Here is a 16,927-nt window from a genome sequence, read left to right as displayed (position 1 = left end):
AAAAGAGACTAACCGTAAGACAGGTAGGAGAAGAGGGGAAAGAAAGGATAGGAAAGGACAAGGAGCAGGAAAGAATGGCAGTAATGATGCATGTTCATCGTGTCAGGGAAAAGCAAATAAAATAATTGCTCAACGAGTGGCATTCTTCTCCTTTGACTATTGTAAAGTGGTGATTAATTGCAAGCTGTCAAATGAAGGCCAGCAACTCTCCATTGCTGTCAGGCTCAAAGTGTCTGACTGACTTCTACAGCTTGCCTATGACTGAGCAGTGCATTTTGATGCTGTTGAAAGGCCAAAGGTACAACAATTACAAAACATAACTCTTATAGAATTTCCCAGAGCATAAAAGAGGACAATCGCAAAGACCGGAGAGGATAAGTTTGGAGTAGATGGTCATTTGCTTCCTCCATAATGCATGGTGTTGGAAGCAATTTCTTTTTAGTTGGCACCATGGAGCTTCACTGAAGGCTTCACTGAAGGCTCAGTGTCTCCAAATCCAACCAACCACGAGGATTTGCTATTGTGGCGACAAGGACACACACAAATCCAAATGGGTTTATTTGAACGCACGTCCAAGCTGAAGGTATTGCCACTATGACTCAAACTCCCTATTTAGAAGGTTTGTTGTTGGGAAAGAGTTTCAAGAGCTACTTACTATCTGATCACTTGAAATTTTTTGCAGATTTTTCCATTTCTAAAACCAACAACAATCATTAATCCTCATTAATTCAGCAACAAACATGTACGAATGTTTTAGTCTTTTTAATTGAATGCACTGTTTTTAAATGTCTGATTTACTGTACCTTGTTGCCCCCACTCCCAACTTCTCATCCTTTTATTTTCTTCTTTATTATTAAAAGCACTTCTTGGGACGTGTTTTGCAAATTAGCATGCACTATAAACATTAAGATGCTTGCATCAGACAGCTTTATTTCAGTTTGCCCATGTATCACATTATCCCCGACAGAATCGGGGCTACAGACTATTGCCTAGAAAGTGACAAACTCTTCCTAGCCCTGACCACATTGGAGCGCATCTTCTCATGCTGTTACTGTAGTCACAATCACAACGTGAGACCTACAAACAAAATGTGAGTATTGGGAAATTCTCACAGTATTGGTCCATCTATCCCCTCAGTTACAAATGGCTGACTGGCAGGAACTCGTAAACATGTCGCACTAGTTAAACCTAGAGAGCACGACAAATCTCCATTGAAATTGGCAAAAGGACTTCTGTGTAGCTGTTGGCTGTGTTTGGCTGAGGGAGCTAACAGCTAATAAATAGCTTACAGTGGAGCTAAACACACAGCAGGACGGTGAGTTTCTGTTCAGAGAAATGTGAAGCATTAAACTGCAGTTTAATCTGAGAACATAACAAGTTAAGAGTAAACAAATATACTGAAGTAGTTAAGCAGGGTACAGTTTAGAGGTAAAAGTACTTTGGGTACACAAATTTTATGTTACTCAATTCTGTATCCTAATAACAATGTGATACAAAAGTAATCAATCACTTATGATTCACTACAAGTGTGTTCACGTGTCTGTATCTGCAAAGACTTTCCCCTATGCTTGTATTTTCCTATTATTTTGTAGTGTTTGGGATGTGTCGGGGCATCAGTAATTATGGAGAAAGAGTAGAGTCTCATTCCCAGGTGGTCAAATCCCAACGTTTTGGGTCAGAGGCTACTTAAGGACCTGGGAATGAGACTCAGCAATCAACAGTTTTTCTCCAGAGTTGATTACTGGTGTGTTTCCCTCTAAAGTATTATTTAATTATTAATTAAATAATTACTTGTGCATAACAGTTATTAACAACAATTTGTTATTGTCTAGAATATGAGTTCAATTAAGAAGGTTTCAAACTGGTATGGTATTCCATTGGTCCCATAGTATATTTGAAGTGGATACTTTTACAGCCTTCAGGATGGGTCTAAGGTGTTGCTGGCTGTTCGGTTGCTGTTGTGTTGAGGCATTTGATGGGGTTGATATTTCTAGCGGGTTTCAGGACATTTTAAGTCATTGCTAGGGTGATTGTTGAGGTATGCAGTATTACTTAGAAGGTACTAAAACACTGCAGGTGGTTATTAGTTTATTGGTGAGTGACTGCTTGGTTGTAATCTTGTGCTAGCTGGAATATTCATAAATGGTGCATTTAATCTGTACACCTGAACATTTTAAAATTTGTGTCAAGTTTGTACTGTATATTGGATAAATATCTTAACTGGCTTAAAATATAATATAATATAATATATATAGCAAATTACAAATATAAGTGGCATGATGCTTGCTTTGCATTACATGCCAAAGTTGTAAACCAAAAATTCCAACTAGCACCACTATGCTCTAAAATCTTGTCAAATGTTGGATGAATTGCCATGAAATGTTTTGCAGACAATCATTGTTCGGAGGTAAAACCCGAGTGATTTTGTGTTTGTCTAATTTTTCATCTGGCGCCACCTGCCAGTCAGAGTTGTTAATTATCCAGGAAAATCTTGTTTGCAAGAACAAATGTTAGCATTCTCGGCACAGTGGTGCAGTGGTTAGCACTGTCGCCTCATAGCAAGAGGGTTCCAGGTTCGAATCCCGGTCTGGGCTCTTCTATGTGGAGTTTGCATGTTCTCCCTGTGCCTGCGTGGGTTTTCTCCGGGTACTCCGGCTTCCTCCCACAATACCAAAAACATGCACATTAGGTTAATTGGCTACTCTAAATTGCCCCGAGGTGTGAGTGTGAGAGTGTGTGGTTGTTTGTCTTTGTGTGTTGGCCCTGTGATTGACTGGCGACCAGTCCAGGGTGTACCCCGCCTCTCGCCCGTAGTCAGCTGGGATAGGCTCCAGCTCCCCCGCGACCCTGACGGATAAGCGATATAGAAAATGGATGGATGGATGTTAGCATTCTGCTCCAGTATGCTAAGCTAAGATGGTGACCATAGATGTATACCTGTTCTTTATGAGCATGTTGCAGTGCTAACCATAGCATTTCGTCACTGTACCGTTCCACTCCTGTGTGCAGCAGTTAGCGTGGATGTTTAAAGCCAGAGAGAGATCAGTAATTAAGCTTTGATTTGGGGTTTTTTTCTTCTTTTTTTGTTACTGCATGTCTGGAATGTCTTAATAAAGAAACAGCTTTTTATGTGTTAAGCTAGAGCTTATGCTACATACTGGTTTGAGAGAACAGCCAAAGACAAAACCAATAATTTAGTGGTGTGCTTTTGCATTTGTGTTGAGATGACCCAGTAATCAGTAGTCTTGTGTTGCTTTAGGCTTGTCAGGTTAAAGCTATCCCCGTTGACTTGAAGATTTAGGTGTTGTGTATGCTGTGTGGTACTTGTACAAGCTGAATATCTAATAATAGTGCAGTGAACTGTTGACACACATTTTAAGGGTGTCTGGTCTTTAAAGGCAGAATGACTTAAAGCTGGTTTGATGCAGGTTTGCATTGTATTTCAGATAAGCTACTGATTATGAGGTTGAGGAGGGAAAAGGATAGGAGGTGGGATATTACTATATTTTCATATTTACTAGCATGTCTGTCCTCATTTGAAGAAAACTAATTCAGTGAAATGGAGTGGCAGAATCTCATTGCCTGCATCGTTCTCTTCAAGATTTCCTTACATATGTGCAAATATTAAAATCCAAATGCTAATTTATGCACATGCGCAGATTCAGGTGTGCACATAGAATAATTTGCTGTTCTGAGGGATGTCCTCTCAAGTCTCTCGAGTCTGGGTTGACTGTTCCTCAATAACTAATGGGTGCTTTTAGTGCTGTCTGCTGCATTGAGAAATGCACCCTGAGAGATGCATGTGCCTTGACTCTCAGGCACATTCGTGCATACAATTTGCACAGTGTTACAGGCTTACCATATCGGTCTCCTAATGCCTGCCTGTTTTTCTCTTCTTTATTGTGTACACACACACACACACACGCTCCCTCTCTCAAACACTCTCGCGCACATGCTCATGCTCTGCTCGGCTCCAAAGGATCAGTAGCTTGTAAACTGGCTGCAGTCAGCAGTCAGCAGTCAGGCTCTCTGTGTAGGGAGAGGAGGGAGGGGTAAATTGCTTTGACTGGATAGAAGAAATCTCAAACAAGCTATGCTGGATAGATTCATACTGGGCTGGGGCTTTTTACTGGTGAACCAATGCGAGTTCCCTGTTTACCAGACAGAGCTTGGCTGTTCTGGGCTCGAATAGACTGATTTTAGTTCCGCTAAACTCTTGCTAGGCTCGATTTCACCGGAATGTGTTGAGTTCTCCTGCAGGCCTGGGGGAGAAAGGGCTGGAATAGACGGAATTCCCTTTTTTTTTTTTCATCCCGCCCTCCCTCTCTCGTTCCATCGTCCCCTCATCTTCTCCCTTGCACTTTTACAGCAGACATCCAGTGTTGCAGAGCAGACAAAGGCAGCAGCCCTCAGTGCTTCTCTTCATCTGCTGGCTCCTTAAAAGACGGAAAGGGAGAAAGAGAACAGGGATTTTTCTTCTCTTTTATATCTCCTGCTTTTGTACAGAGGGAGCTGTTGGTGTGAGGAATTACCAGCACAGCTTTTCAATTTATCATCCTGAGGATTTTGGATGGATTTTTTTTTTTTTTTTTCTTGAGGAAATCCTCACACTCTGACGAAGAAGAAGCATACATTTAGTGTGCATGTTGCTTTGTCTCTGATATACCTTATATATATTTTTGCTGCATTTACTGTTCATTCATTTGGCTGGTGCTGGTGGTGTTAGTGGTGAAGCCGGGGGTAGGCATGGCCCAGCAGGGAGGCATGGGGGTGACCCACCAGGACACCCTGGCAGTGCCCCCCATGCCCAAACACTCCGGCCTGAACGAAGACCTGGTGAAGATCTTGCGGGAGAACCTGCTGCAGCCGGAGAGGCCAAGAGGACACCGGCGGTCTCCCTCGTCCATCTCCCCCCGCCTCTCTCCCCGCAATTCGCCACGACTGCTTCGCCGCATGCTGCTCAACAACAACATCCACAAACAGAGGCGCTTCACTGTCGCACACACATGGTAAGACTTGGACAGGGACAAGAAGATTCATAGCTGTTGCCACGGTTGTGTCTTGGTTTAAGGGGAGATGCACAGGCGTGTAAAGTGCATATATGTGTCTTTTGTCAGAGAGTGTGTGGTGGAAGCCACACCCATGGCAAACTTTCAAGGTCGGGACTGTGTTGAATTCTGTGTGCGAGGAGGGTGCTGCGTGAGATAAGTTATTTGAGTAATTAAACTTTGTTTGCAGTTCAACTTGAATGCTTTCATCTCAGAGAGAAATGGCAGCAAATGTACCTTGTAGGTTATTTACGTCAAATCTCCTAGGAAACCTTCTCACCTCTGATAATGAGTTTCCCTCTCGCTCTTCATCTCTGTCCACTTTAATCTCTGTTTCAATTTCTCTGCCCTGCTGTGGGTATCTGTTATCCCTTCTGACTCTTCTCACCCCCCCCCAACATCTTCCTCTGCCCTCCCACTTTGCTTGCTGTCTCCGCTTTTACTTCTTTGTGATATACAGTAGTGCAATATGTGGAGATGATGAGGTATACCCCAAAGCTGCCTGTCTTGTTAGATACGTAGAGCCATCCATCACTATATTTCTTCCCTCCTGCTGTGGTTTTCTCTCCACACCTGCCTGCCTGCAGTTTTTGACTATTAATTAGTCTTCTATTTCTGTCTATCAGCCTGTGTTGGACTCGCCCACACCTCATCCCCTCCCTCTGTCTCTTATCTATTCCCCATTCGATCCCCCTCCCCCGTGTACCTCTCGCCTCCTTCTCACTCATTTTTTTCAACCTCCTCCATTAGAGACCTCCCTTCTGGCATCTGGATCGGGCTCATGACGTAATTGAAAAATTCTCGTATTCTCACACATAAATTCGCATGTCAGAATTTTTTAACTCCGCTACTTGCTGGTCTCCTCCTCTGTTTCCTCCTTTGCCTCTCCCTCTAGGTGTGTTGCATCTCAATTTTTGATGGCAGTAGGCTGTAGCCTCCAGTTTCCCTTCTTGTTCATCACTTACTCTTGTGTCTGACTTTCTCAATTTTTAATCCCCCAATTTTTCTTTTTTCTTTCATCCATCATTCCTCCTCTCTTTTCCATTTATCATCTCTCCTCCCTGCTTCTTTCTGCTTTCCCTTTGCTTCTTATTGCTGATGGCATTAATAGCTCTGGCAGATATACAGTATCTCATGGCTCCTATAGTATTTTCTATTTCGGAGGCACACCGCTTCCTGTGAGTCTGTATAATTTAAATTTTATGAATTAATTATCAGTGTGCCAAATTAAGCCGCTCGCGCGCGTGTGTGTGTGTGTGCGCAAATGTGGTCTGTACTTGGTTGTTTATTCAGATGGTGCAATTTTACACATCAACACCGTCCTTCTCCCATGTGCCACTTTAAGCCGAACGCGTTTTTTCACAGTTCCATAATGTGGATAATACTTTCATTGTTGGAATGGGTTTTTAAGATGCTTAGCTTTGTTGTCAGCATGACAGACAAGCAAGCCTGATTTACAAGAAAACCCCACATGTTAAATATCTGCAGCTGATGATGATGCATTCATTACAGATAAGAAAATTATTTCTTTTTTCTTAATGGAATGCTGCTCAGCATATTCTATAGAGCTACTCAGGGGGCATTCAGTACGTTCAGTGGAGCGAAACATGATTGTTTTATTGGAAATCAATTTGGAATTGTCGGTGACACGGTGGTGCAGTGGTTAGCACTGTCGCCCCACAGCTAGAGGGTTTCACGTTCAAATCCCAGTCTGGGCCCTTCTGTGTGGAGTTTGGATATTCCCCCTGTCCCTGCGTGGGTTTTCTCCGGCTTCCTTCCACAATCTCAAAAACATCCACATTAGGTTAATTGGCTACTCTGCATTGCCCCTAGGTGTGAGTATGTGCATGGTTGTCTGTCTGTGTGTGTCAGCCCTACAATCTTGACCAGTCGAAGGTGTACCCCGCCTCTTGCACGTAGTCAGCTGGGATAGGTTTCAGCCAACCCCCTCCTCATGACGGAAAAGCGGGATAGAAAATGGATGGATGGAATTTTGAATTGTTTCTCCAACTAGCCATTTAGATTGTTGTTGAATCAAGAATCACACCCGCTCCCTGTGTAAGATCTATTGTCAAAGTGTTTTCAGTAAGACACTGATATATCCAGATGTCTCAAGGATTTCTAAGAACCTACCGAGTGTGTCTGAATTATCCATCCCTTCATACATTTCTGCAGACCCTTGTTGTATAAAGGGCTGCCAAAATGGAGGGACAGTCTGGCAATACTAGCTGTTTATGGTAGATATGTAAGGAAGTTTGCACTGAAAATAGAAATGCTGGCGTTATTTAAGCTATTATCATAAAACGATCCCTCTTCCAAATTAGCGGTGAATTTATTCTGCTGCATTTTGTTTGTGTAGCGAAATGCTGATGGACATTATCACCCCAGGCCAGTTAATGCTACTGTAGCCCAATCAATGTTAAAAATACATAAAATAGCCACACTGGAACTGCATCCTGACATCCTGACACAGAGCTAATCTCAAGACATCAAAAATACTGTTGCAAAATTGTTACTGAATAAACAAGACCAGCTGCACTTCAGCTGTACTCAGATCATTTACTTAAGAAGAAATAGCCATACCATCAGTGCACTAATATTGTTGCAAGTCAGAAGTACTAGAACTAGAATATACTCGAAGTACCGAAAATAAAATTACTAATTATGCAGAAAGGTTGTGACTATGGATGCATTAATATGTAAGCAGTACTTTGTCATTGCAGCTGGCAAACATGGCGCTACTTGTAACTGCTTGTTGAGTTGCTTAATCTGTAATAATACATTATCTTTTTTTTTCAGATGATTATATTTTCTGTTAGTATTAGTTAGTTTTTATGGCCAAAGTAGGTTGTGACTTCACAGCCAATACTTGTTTTCATTGTTGTCTTTTCAGTATATGTCTTGATTAAAAATCTGAAGCTAGAAGAAAATCAAATTTTAAATCGATCTTTTGAAAATGTCTGTCTGAAGTTTTTTGAAATCTCTTCACTAACACTCATTCCTGTCCTTGACTACAAAATTTGAATAAAACACTTATCTGGTATCTGCTCACTCATTCTTTTCAGTCTTGAGACTTGAGACAGACAGAAGGAATGTGTTTGCTTCTGGGTGAAATCTGAACATAAAATGTGCATTTTGTCAGATGGTGGTCTTTCCATTGCGACTGTTGGGGTGAGAGGAGAGCAAGAGCAGGAAAAGACTGCGATAAGACCGCTGGCCACTTAATCACTGTGTTACTCATGTACCTGTGTTGTGTCTCGACGTTCGAAAAAAGTGGCAGACAGAATATCAGACACAGATAAAGAGAGTGTGGGAGGTTAGGAGAAAAATTGCTGTGTTTGTGTGTACACGTGTGAGCGAGGGCACAGGAGGGAGAGAGAGACACCATCAAATGGCTGTAAGCAGTCGGGAGGTTGACAACTGCAGTGCAATTTACTCCAATCACCTCCTCATTGTTTTACAGCTGCAGGGAATCACAGGGCCACTGCGCTGTAAATCTGGTGACATACACAGCCCTCAGTGGCTCCACTCCACACTTCATTAACAAGACAATCCTTCTCCATCGACCGATTGGCCTGATGTACTGCTTCGCTGCTCTTACGCCGTGAAAACCATACACAAATTGTTTTATAGTCACTTTGAGAATGCTTGCACTGCTGATTGGCTTCTCTGCTGCGATGAGTTCATCAGCTGTAATTATTTGTGGAGACATAAAGAAGGTACTTTTTTGAGATTTAATTGGAATGTAATAATGATTTCAGTTCAGTGCAAAGGGTTTTGTTTCATTTTACTACAAAATTATTACCTTCTCAAATTGTTGACAAAATGTGATGGTGGTATAATGGAATTTTGAAAACTGTAAATACTTGAGCTGGGCTTAATTTGGCTAAGGAGATTTTGAGTAGAGTGTGCTACTTCTTAGTCAATTGTTGCCAGTATTATTACAGCCTAAGCTACCGCAAACAGCAGCAGAAGCATTAGTCTGGCTTTTGGTGTGGAATTAAAGAGTGTATCTGCAAAACTGGGTATGTTGACAGCAGACTTAAGACTTAGTATTACATTGTGCCTTGCTATGATGGGATATGTTCAGGATTTGAGTTGTTTTTAATAATAGCAAAGGCGCATAAGCACTGCAGTTATTGCAGATATGCCGCTGCTAATAATTCCGTCATATTAAATGTTGACTTTTGTAGACCAGCTGTCTTTTAGAAATACTGACACATTCATTGCCAACTGACAGCACCTTCTACAACATGCTTACGTGTTTGGTTCACATGTTTACAGTATGACAGGAGGTTAATTGCTTTCACGGGCCATGTCTCCTTCACACAATTATTGTTGAAGAAACGCCCCTGTTGTATGTATGTAATGTTGTAAGCAATTGATTTTTATCTTTGTGACAGAACAAAGGCACAACACGTATAAAAAAATAAAAAACCAAGGGCAGAATGGCGCACTCTCACCTACAAGCGAGAGACGGGCCGATGCTCACGACTCAGCCTTCCTGTTCTCTCCATCTGAATAACTCTGTTGATATCCTGTTTTCAACTTTCCTTCTCACTGACCCTGAGGTATTTTTAATGCTGTTGCACAACAGCGTCTGATGCTGCATTGCAACAGTGCAAGTGTCTCTTTATGTAACAGGAGAGCGAGATTTCAGTGAGGGGAGAACAGGTGGCTATGACTGGTGGTGCTGATGCCAGTGCTTCCCCTCTGACTGGGTAGTACGACTCAGGGGTTTCAGTATGGCTGGAGGGTCTGACAGATGTGGACAGATGATGGATTGATGGATAGCTGGATAAATGACTGATGATAGATGTGTGGGATGAATGCAGGATGGGTGGGATGGATGGGAAGAGCTGAAGAGACAGAACGTGTGGGAGTAAAGGACCTCAAGCGAAACACAGTGGTGCTAATCTAGGTAGCGCACGACTCTCTCTGCATCTCACTCAGTTATATCATCTCTCTCTGCATGTATCTCCTACTTCTTCCTTCCTTTTTGCCACGTCTTTCCTTGAGGCAGCCGTTTGAGTTCCTGCAGTAATTGTTGGTCAAGGACTCTCAATTATTTACAAGTCATATGACCGACAAAACGTTATTTTAGAGATTTAGTTTGACTTTGATAAGAGAAGGTCACTGCACCTGGCCAAGATATAGTACATAACCCCTCATAAAACCATATTTTTTTTATTTTTACGCTTTGGCTTTTTGTATGCATTAAACAAACAAGATTAAAGGTGTTGTTCAGCCAGCTTTAGAGGTGCTGGGGTGATATTTTAGTGCTAAGGGAAAAATTGCTAATTAAAAATGATTCACTTGCAAGAGTAGTGCAGATGTCTTTAGAGTAAATTAATAAGTAACACAGTTCTGCAACAAAATGCCCTTCAGCAAAGCTTTGCAATCCCAAATGCCCCAGTGGCTCAGATACAAGCTGTACTTGTCTGTCATCTTTCTTGGTAAATACAAATTAAATATGAGGGGGTTCAGATGGTTAAATTCAGCACTGGCTGTTTGAAATGTGTTTCTGTTCATCAGAACCATGATGTGGAAGGGATTTTTACTCCTTACAACTGAAGCCCTCTTACTGCCTCCTAAGTGAGTTTTCAGACATTGCTGAGAAGTTATTCCAGTTGAAACAGGACTACCAATGGTTGTGTCTTTAGCTGATATATCTGTTAATAGTCAACAGCATTTTGCCTCTTGTTCTGTTGTATTGCCAGCCTCTGAGTCCATGGTCCTTCCCTTCTTAACATTTTTTGTTTTCAAGGTGTAGCTTTGCTTAAGCAATTACCTTCCATTCCCCTGAGTGGCTTTGGATTGCTGCTACCATCCTGCTGTGTAGCAAGCAGGATTCTCCTGGTTTTATCAGCCCAAACACTGCCCTCCACCCAGGAGAATAGACTGCTTGTGATTTGCATACATATTAGCATTTGAGCGGTGCTGCTGCTGCTACTGCTGCTGACACATCACCACAGTACAGGCTTTTCATTTGCAGAGACGGCCAGATTTGAACCAATCAATGAGATCACACACGCATGGTTTTGCATACATGCACACAAACGTACACTGATGGAGACATACACGCTCTGTCTTGGTGTAGCTCTCTCACTAATAGAGATTAGACAGGACCCTGGTTATATGACTCAGCTTTGACTTAGTATTCTGAGCTACTGGCCAACATGAATAAGAAAACCAAGATTATATAAGAGTGTGACTGGAAGAGACTGTGAAAGAGAGAAGGATGAGTGAGGTGGAGAAGGATAGAGGAAGAGATTTTTTAAATGTTTTTATATGCTGAAGGTGCACTTCAGATCCCACCAACTGTAATATATCACTGAAGATTAATATAAATTAAGAAGGCCCCCAGAAATGCTGCTGTCATCTAATCGTTCCATTTAATATGGAGCAATACAACAGAACTGGATTAACCTGGAAATGATACATTAGTGCTACGCTTCCCCTCTAAAAATGAATGTGTTGTACATTATAACGTTGTTATTGTGTGTCGTCATTGACTTCGATTGACTGCAGAATGGCCATACATTATCAGAAAAAATGTAAAAAAGTTCCCTCATGCAGGAAGTCTTCTGCAGAAAGAAACAGACATCTACCTACAGTTGAACCACTTACTTCAAAGAAACCTTTTACCACCTTTTTATATAAACCCTTTTATTGTAAAGAAGCAGATTTGGAAAGAAAGTCTCTCCTTTTGAAATTTTGAAAGGTCAAAATGGAATAAAGTCCCATTTGTTAGCATGTCCTGCAGTTTTGTAGCAGTCGTTGAACATTAGATGTAAAAGAATCAAAACAAAATAAAAACACAATTTTCTGAGGTATTAAAATAAGCCTGTGGTTTCCATATTAATACAACAACAATTACTGAGGTAACACTAGCATGTTGGTGACACTGGGATAATGTGATAAACCAACCAGATTTAGACCTTGACTTTAAAAGTACAGTATGCAGAACAGCTTATTATTAAAGTAGAAATCAATATTCTGAGGTATGATTAATCCGGAATTCTTTATTCTGCATGTACTGGCTGTTGAATCCAGGGTGTGTAACTAGTTGCACGTAGTTTACATATTACTGATATAGTCAAGGAGCATATCATTAAGATCTGCTGACACACGAACTACCTAAATGACCTGATTTCATTTGTGTATATGGACACATAATGTATTCATTGTGAATGCCGAATGTGTTGTCAGACAGCAAAGGAAATAGTCACAAACCACTTCTCGCTCTCTGTGATTTGGAAATGTGTTATAAAGTGAACGTTTCCAAAATTTCTGTCTGTCCAGCCTCCTGTGAATCTGTATGGTTTTTCAGCTCGGTCTCCTTCCTCCGCTCTTCATTTTCTTCACATCGTGATCATCAAGCCCAGTGCAGTGCCAGAAGTGGTTAGGCTCACATCCATTACATGTCAAATTCTGTAACCTTTTCGAAAACCAGTTGGGGACACTAACACCGCCTCCAGTTCTGCTGGAGCATGTTTTTATTTATTTATTTTTTTTATTTTATCATTTTACCTGTTAGAAGTTATGATACCACCCAGACTAAATGGGATTGTCATTTTTCCTGAAGCAGGTTGATCCTTGTGACATTCAGCTCAGCTCGGTTTAGGTCTCGAGTGACCTGAACGTTGCACGTGGACACATGAAAGTATGTTCGCAGTGGTTACTGCACTACCAGATTTAATTAAATGATGACCAGAATGAATCGGAGCTGAAGAGGCCACAGCTGCAGGGCTGAATCAAAGGTCTTTTGATATGTTGATATGGTTCTGATGCCTCAAAAAAAACAAAAATCACTGAACGATTCTGTCAGTGCTTGATCGAACATGTCAGCCATTCATGTGTTTTTGTTTTCATTCTGATTGTGTAATTAACACTGATTTCCTGATTTATATATTTATTTACTGACTTTGGTTTTTTTGCTGCACCGCAGAAATAAAAGTAATGGACAAAAACTGAATGAATGTTGGTAAGCCTTTATGTAAACTTTCTCCCAGTGAATATGCATATAGACAGTGGATATGAAAGGAAAAACAAGAGAACTGTGGGATAGTTTTTAGAGCATAGAGTTTTATTATTATTTTTTTTATATTATTTGGTCAGGACAAAGGGAATATGATGTCATCAAGAAAAAGTCAGTCCATCTTATACCTTCACAGGTTTCAGAGCTCTGTCTAATTAGTGAACTGTTCCCGTTTTGCCTCCTTACTCCATGCTTCTTTCTGGCATTTTTCCTTGACGCTCTTGTCTTTGATTCTCTTGCTCATGCCCTCATTATCGTCAGCTGTGTTTTATTTCTGCTGATTTCACTATCGTAACTTTGGCTTGATTGCTAAGGGAGAACTCAGTTACTGATTATGGGTCTGCAGTGAGAAATGCAGCTGCACCAGAGCCTCAGTAGAACATCCTTACGATGAAGAGAATTCAGAATATGACTGCTATGAGTACCTTTATAATGGACCGCAGATGGCCATGTACCCTTTTGTGCATATCTGATATAGAGCTTGAGAGATGCTGGCTATTTTTCCTTCCCCACAGCTTCATTCTCATCATGATGAAGATTCTCCTAATCATAGAAAGTCTCAAATGATGGTTGGATGTGGCCTAAAGCTTTCATTATCATTTTCTCTGTGAGAGCCTTATTAGCCTGAGGTGAGATCCATTAATGATGCACGGCTGTGGTAAATCCATTGGTCATGTCCGATGATAGTTTGCAGGCTCAGCTCATTAAAGAGTAACCCTCTCACGTCATAATGCCTGCTTTTTATTTCCGTACTTAGACAACTTTAGTTTAAGGTATGTTATTAGCTGCATGTGAATTCACTCAGAATGAAATGTGATGTCTGCCTCTCTTTCAAGTTTTTTTGTTGCTAGTCATCATGGCTGCAGAGCCAAAAAGACACAGATAAAAATGAGACTCGTGTTTGAGAGATATCTGGTTAAGGATGTACAGTAGATTTCTGGATATGAATTGATACCCTTAAAAACATTGTCTTCTTTTCTTAGTGGGGGAGAAAAAAGAAAAAGAAAGTGAGCTGTTTTCCAGAAAATCGTGAGAATCTTCACATTTTTCTCTACGCTGCTCTTTCACTCTTTATTTTCCTCTGGCTACTGCTCACAATACCCAGTCTCCCTGCATCTTAAATCAGCTTTTCAAGTCTTTGGATAATATAGAAGACAAGGGTATTGTACAGTTCATGGCTGCTCTGAGGAGGGGTCATCTTCCACCATCTAACAAGACCCCTGGCCTGGTATTATCACTTTGAGTTCACTTCACTGTAGTTTGTAGTTGTTGAAAGCTACATGTAAGGACATGGCAAGCTGCATCCTGTCATCCGTACAGCAAATTGCGAAGAGGACAGAAAGAGACAGAAGTAGTACAAAGGATTCCTGGCGGTGAGCTGGGTGGGGAGCACTGCATTTTTTTATTATTATTATTGTTACAGAATGTAAAAAGGAAACTTGTTCCTCCATTTGAGGAGATGCCGAGTGGTTCACCGGTCAGTCTGCAACAGGGGACCACTGAATGACGAAGGAAATCCAATGTGCATTCTCCTCTACATTTTCAGCTTGGCTGCAGTTCGTTTGTTTCCATTCTGTTTATGCGACCCACACGGCTTCACCCATCCGCCTTACATTTCTCTTGCTGAATGGGGGGGCCTCAGTACACAGAAAGAGTACACAGAGAGTGTCCACCTCTAGTTCTAATGAGTTGCATGTCCAATTAAGATGCAGCTGCCTCCTGTGTTGTGAGAGCTGTCCTGTTATTGATGTCATCCCTTGATCATTTTTCACAGCTGCTTCCAATATCCTGCTCTTTATGAGGGTGTGTTTTCATCTTTTATGCGCCCGCATTTGTGTGCGTATGTTTTTGTGCAAATATAGACTGTGCAAATACATCTGCGCATTCATGAGTGTGTGCATGTCTCTGTACAAGTGTGTGTGTGTGTGTGTGTGCGCTCTTGTTTGTGTAAGTACCTATCCTGATTACCAGTCTTCTGATGTCTGTCTGTCTCCTCCGATTGCATTGATTCAGTGCTTCTGCATGCAGTGTTAAAAGACGTAAAATGGACAGCATGCTTTGAATATGAGGCAATTGGTCTGCACCTCATTTTTCATGTTTCTCAGGAGGCAGATGGTGAGCGAGACAGGGGGAGAAAGTGTATGTGTGTAAAAAAAATCCCCACATGTGCAATAATATGCATATGCCGTTACGTACTCGGAAGTCTGTTCTGGTTGCTCATGTTCAGCTAATGTTTTGTGTCACATTGTTGTTCATGCTACAACTTATATCCCACCCCATTCCAGACTTCTTTAGTACAGCTGCATGCTCACACTATATTGCAGTCCATGGAAAGACCCTGCTATCAGACAAAATATTTGCAATACCATAACTGATGTTTGAAGTCACATTATAAAACAAAACATGCATAATAATGGGACAGGCCTAGGCAACCTTGCACCTTGCATTAGAACTGCAATGTAACTGTTTTAAAATTTTCATTACATTTTCAATGAATTCATCACAGCATTATGCCAGATACTTGAGTGACAGGTTTATCTCTCAGCCAGCAGATGGTTTGGAGGAGTTGGATATTTAATGAATGATTTTCTGTCATTATACTAAATTATTAATGGAACTGTGTTTTCTTACCATGCCCCGGAGGAAGGCTACAATAGGTGTTTCTGTTCTCACATGCTATAACAACACATTGAAAAAATGAATCTAGCATTGATTCCAGTGTGTTAGTTGGACTAATCATGTTGTAATAGTCTGTATAAAATCCTGAGTGCTCTGCTGAGAAACATTTTTCTTAATGAACTGCAGTTCTCTGCATAATACATGTTGTTTTATTTTCTTCCCAGTGGTTCTCGCAATACCTCTAAGATAGAAGCAGATTTGTGAGTGTGTTTCAGTACCACCTATGTGTCTAAAGTCCTTTCGCTAGCTTTCAGGGAGTGTCTGGATATTGACCTGGAGTGGAAGGATTAGTGCAGGTACTTAAAAAAGTTCACTGCCTCAGACCTCCTCTTGTGGCTGTAAATGGACGCTCTTGGCCAGAGCAATTGTGATACCACAGGAGAGAGAAAACAAAGGCTAAGTATTTTCCCAAAATATCTATCCTCTGCAAAGCTTATTTTTATCCTGGATACAAACTGTCATCCTGACTGAAAGCACCCATTAAAATTGGTTTGATTGCTTTAATTTAACTGACATCAGCAAAGTTGTCCTCAGGTGTTTTGCTTTTTGACACGTCTCACTGTTTTTCAGCAAACAGAAAAATGCCCAAAAGGCTCAGTAGCTTGAAAGAATGCACTGCAGCAGTGCCCACACAAAGTGTAAACAGGGAAACAGGAAACTCACAGATAACAGTTACATCACACTTTCCCCACAACACATACAAACCCACATGCACATGTATGCACACACTCCAAAATACACTTTTTGCTTTAGTGTCAGACACGTTTGCTTCATTTATGTGCTTTATTTAAGAACATATATATAAAATGTCTCATGCTTGTGTGTGAGACATTTTACAGCTTTATGCTGTTGTTGCTGGACGAAAATAAGAAATGTAGTCTTATTTATGGCTTCATGTCAGTTTGTCCTGTGGGATTTCGAAAGGGTTTCATTATTGTTGTGGATTTTGTACGTGGAAAATGGTGGAGCAACAACCACTTTGAATGACAAGAGAATTACAGATTGCTGTTGTTGACATGGCCAGTGAGAGTTGTTGCTCTCCCATAATGTGGATAAGGGTTTTTTTCTGACTCAGAGCTTTAAAGGTATAATATGCAGCAATTTCCTAAAAAAACAACAAAAAACAAAAAAACAAAAAAAGGACTAATTTCTTTCAACC

At 41.1% G+C, this 16,927-nt stretch overlaps 1 protein-coding gene across 3 annotated transcripts in view; it reads left to right on the top strand.

Annotated features, from left to right (window-relative positions):
* The window catches only part of pde4d (phosphodiesterase 4D, cAMP-specific), a 160,228-nt gene that overhangs the window by 69,168 nt on the left and 74,133 nt on the right, over positions 1-16,927 (top strand). Inside the window, exon 1 of one of the 3 annotated variants that reach the window (XM_046387675.1) lies at positions 4,596-5,009. The exons of the other annotated variants lie outside the window; for them this stretch is intronic. Coding sequence (XP_046243631.1) covers positions 4,747-5,009 — 263 coding nt within the window. The 5' untranslated portion in view covers positions 4,596-4,746. Of the gene's footprint in view, positions 1-4,595; positions 5,010-16,927 lie in introns of those variants that run through there. 3 annotated transcript variants of the gene reach the window in all.

This window comes from Scatophagus argus, chromosome 4 (assembly GCF_020382885.2).
Source record: "Scatophagus argus isolate fScaArg1 chromosome 4, fScaArg1.pri, whole genome shotgun sequence".
NCBI lineage: Eukaryota > Metazoa > Chordata > Actinopteri > Scatophagidae > Scatophagus > Scatophagus argus.
This window is presented reverse-complemented; position numbering and strand designations above follow the sequence as displayed.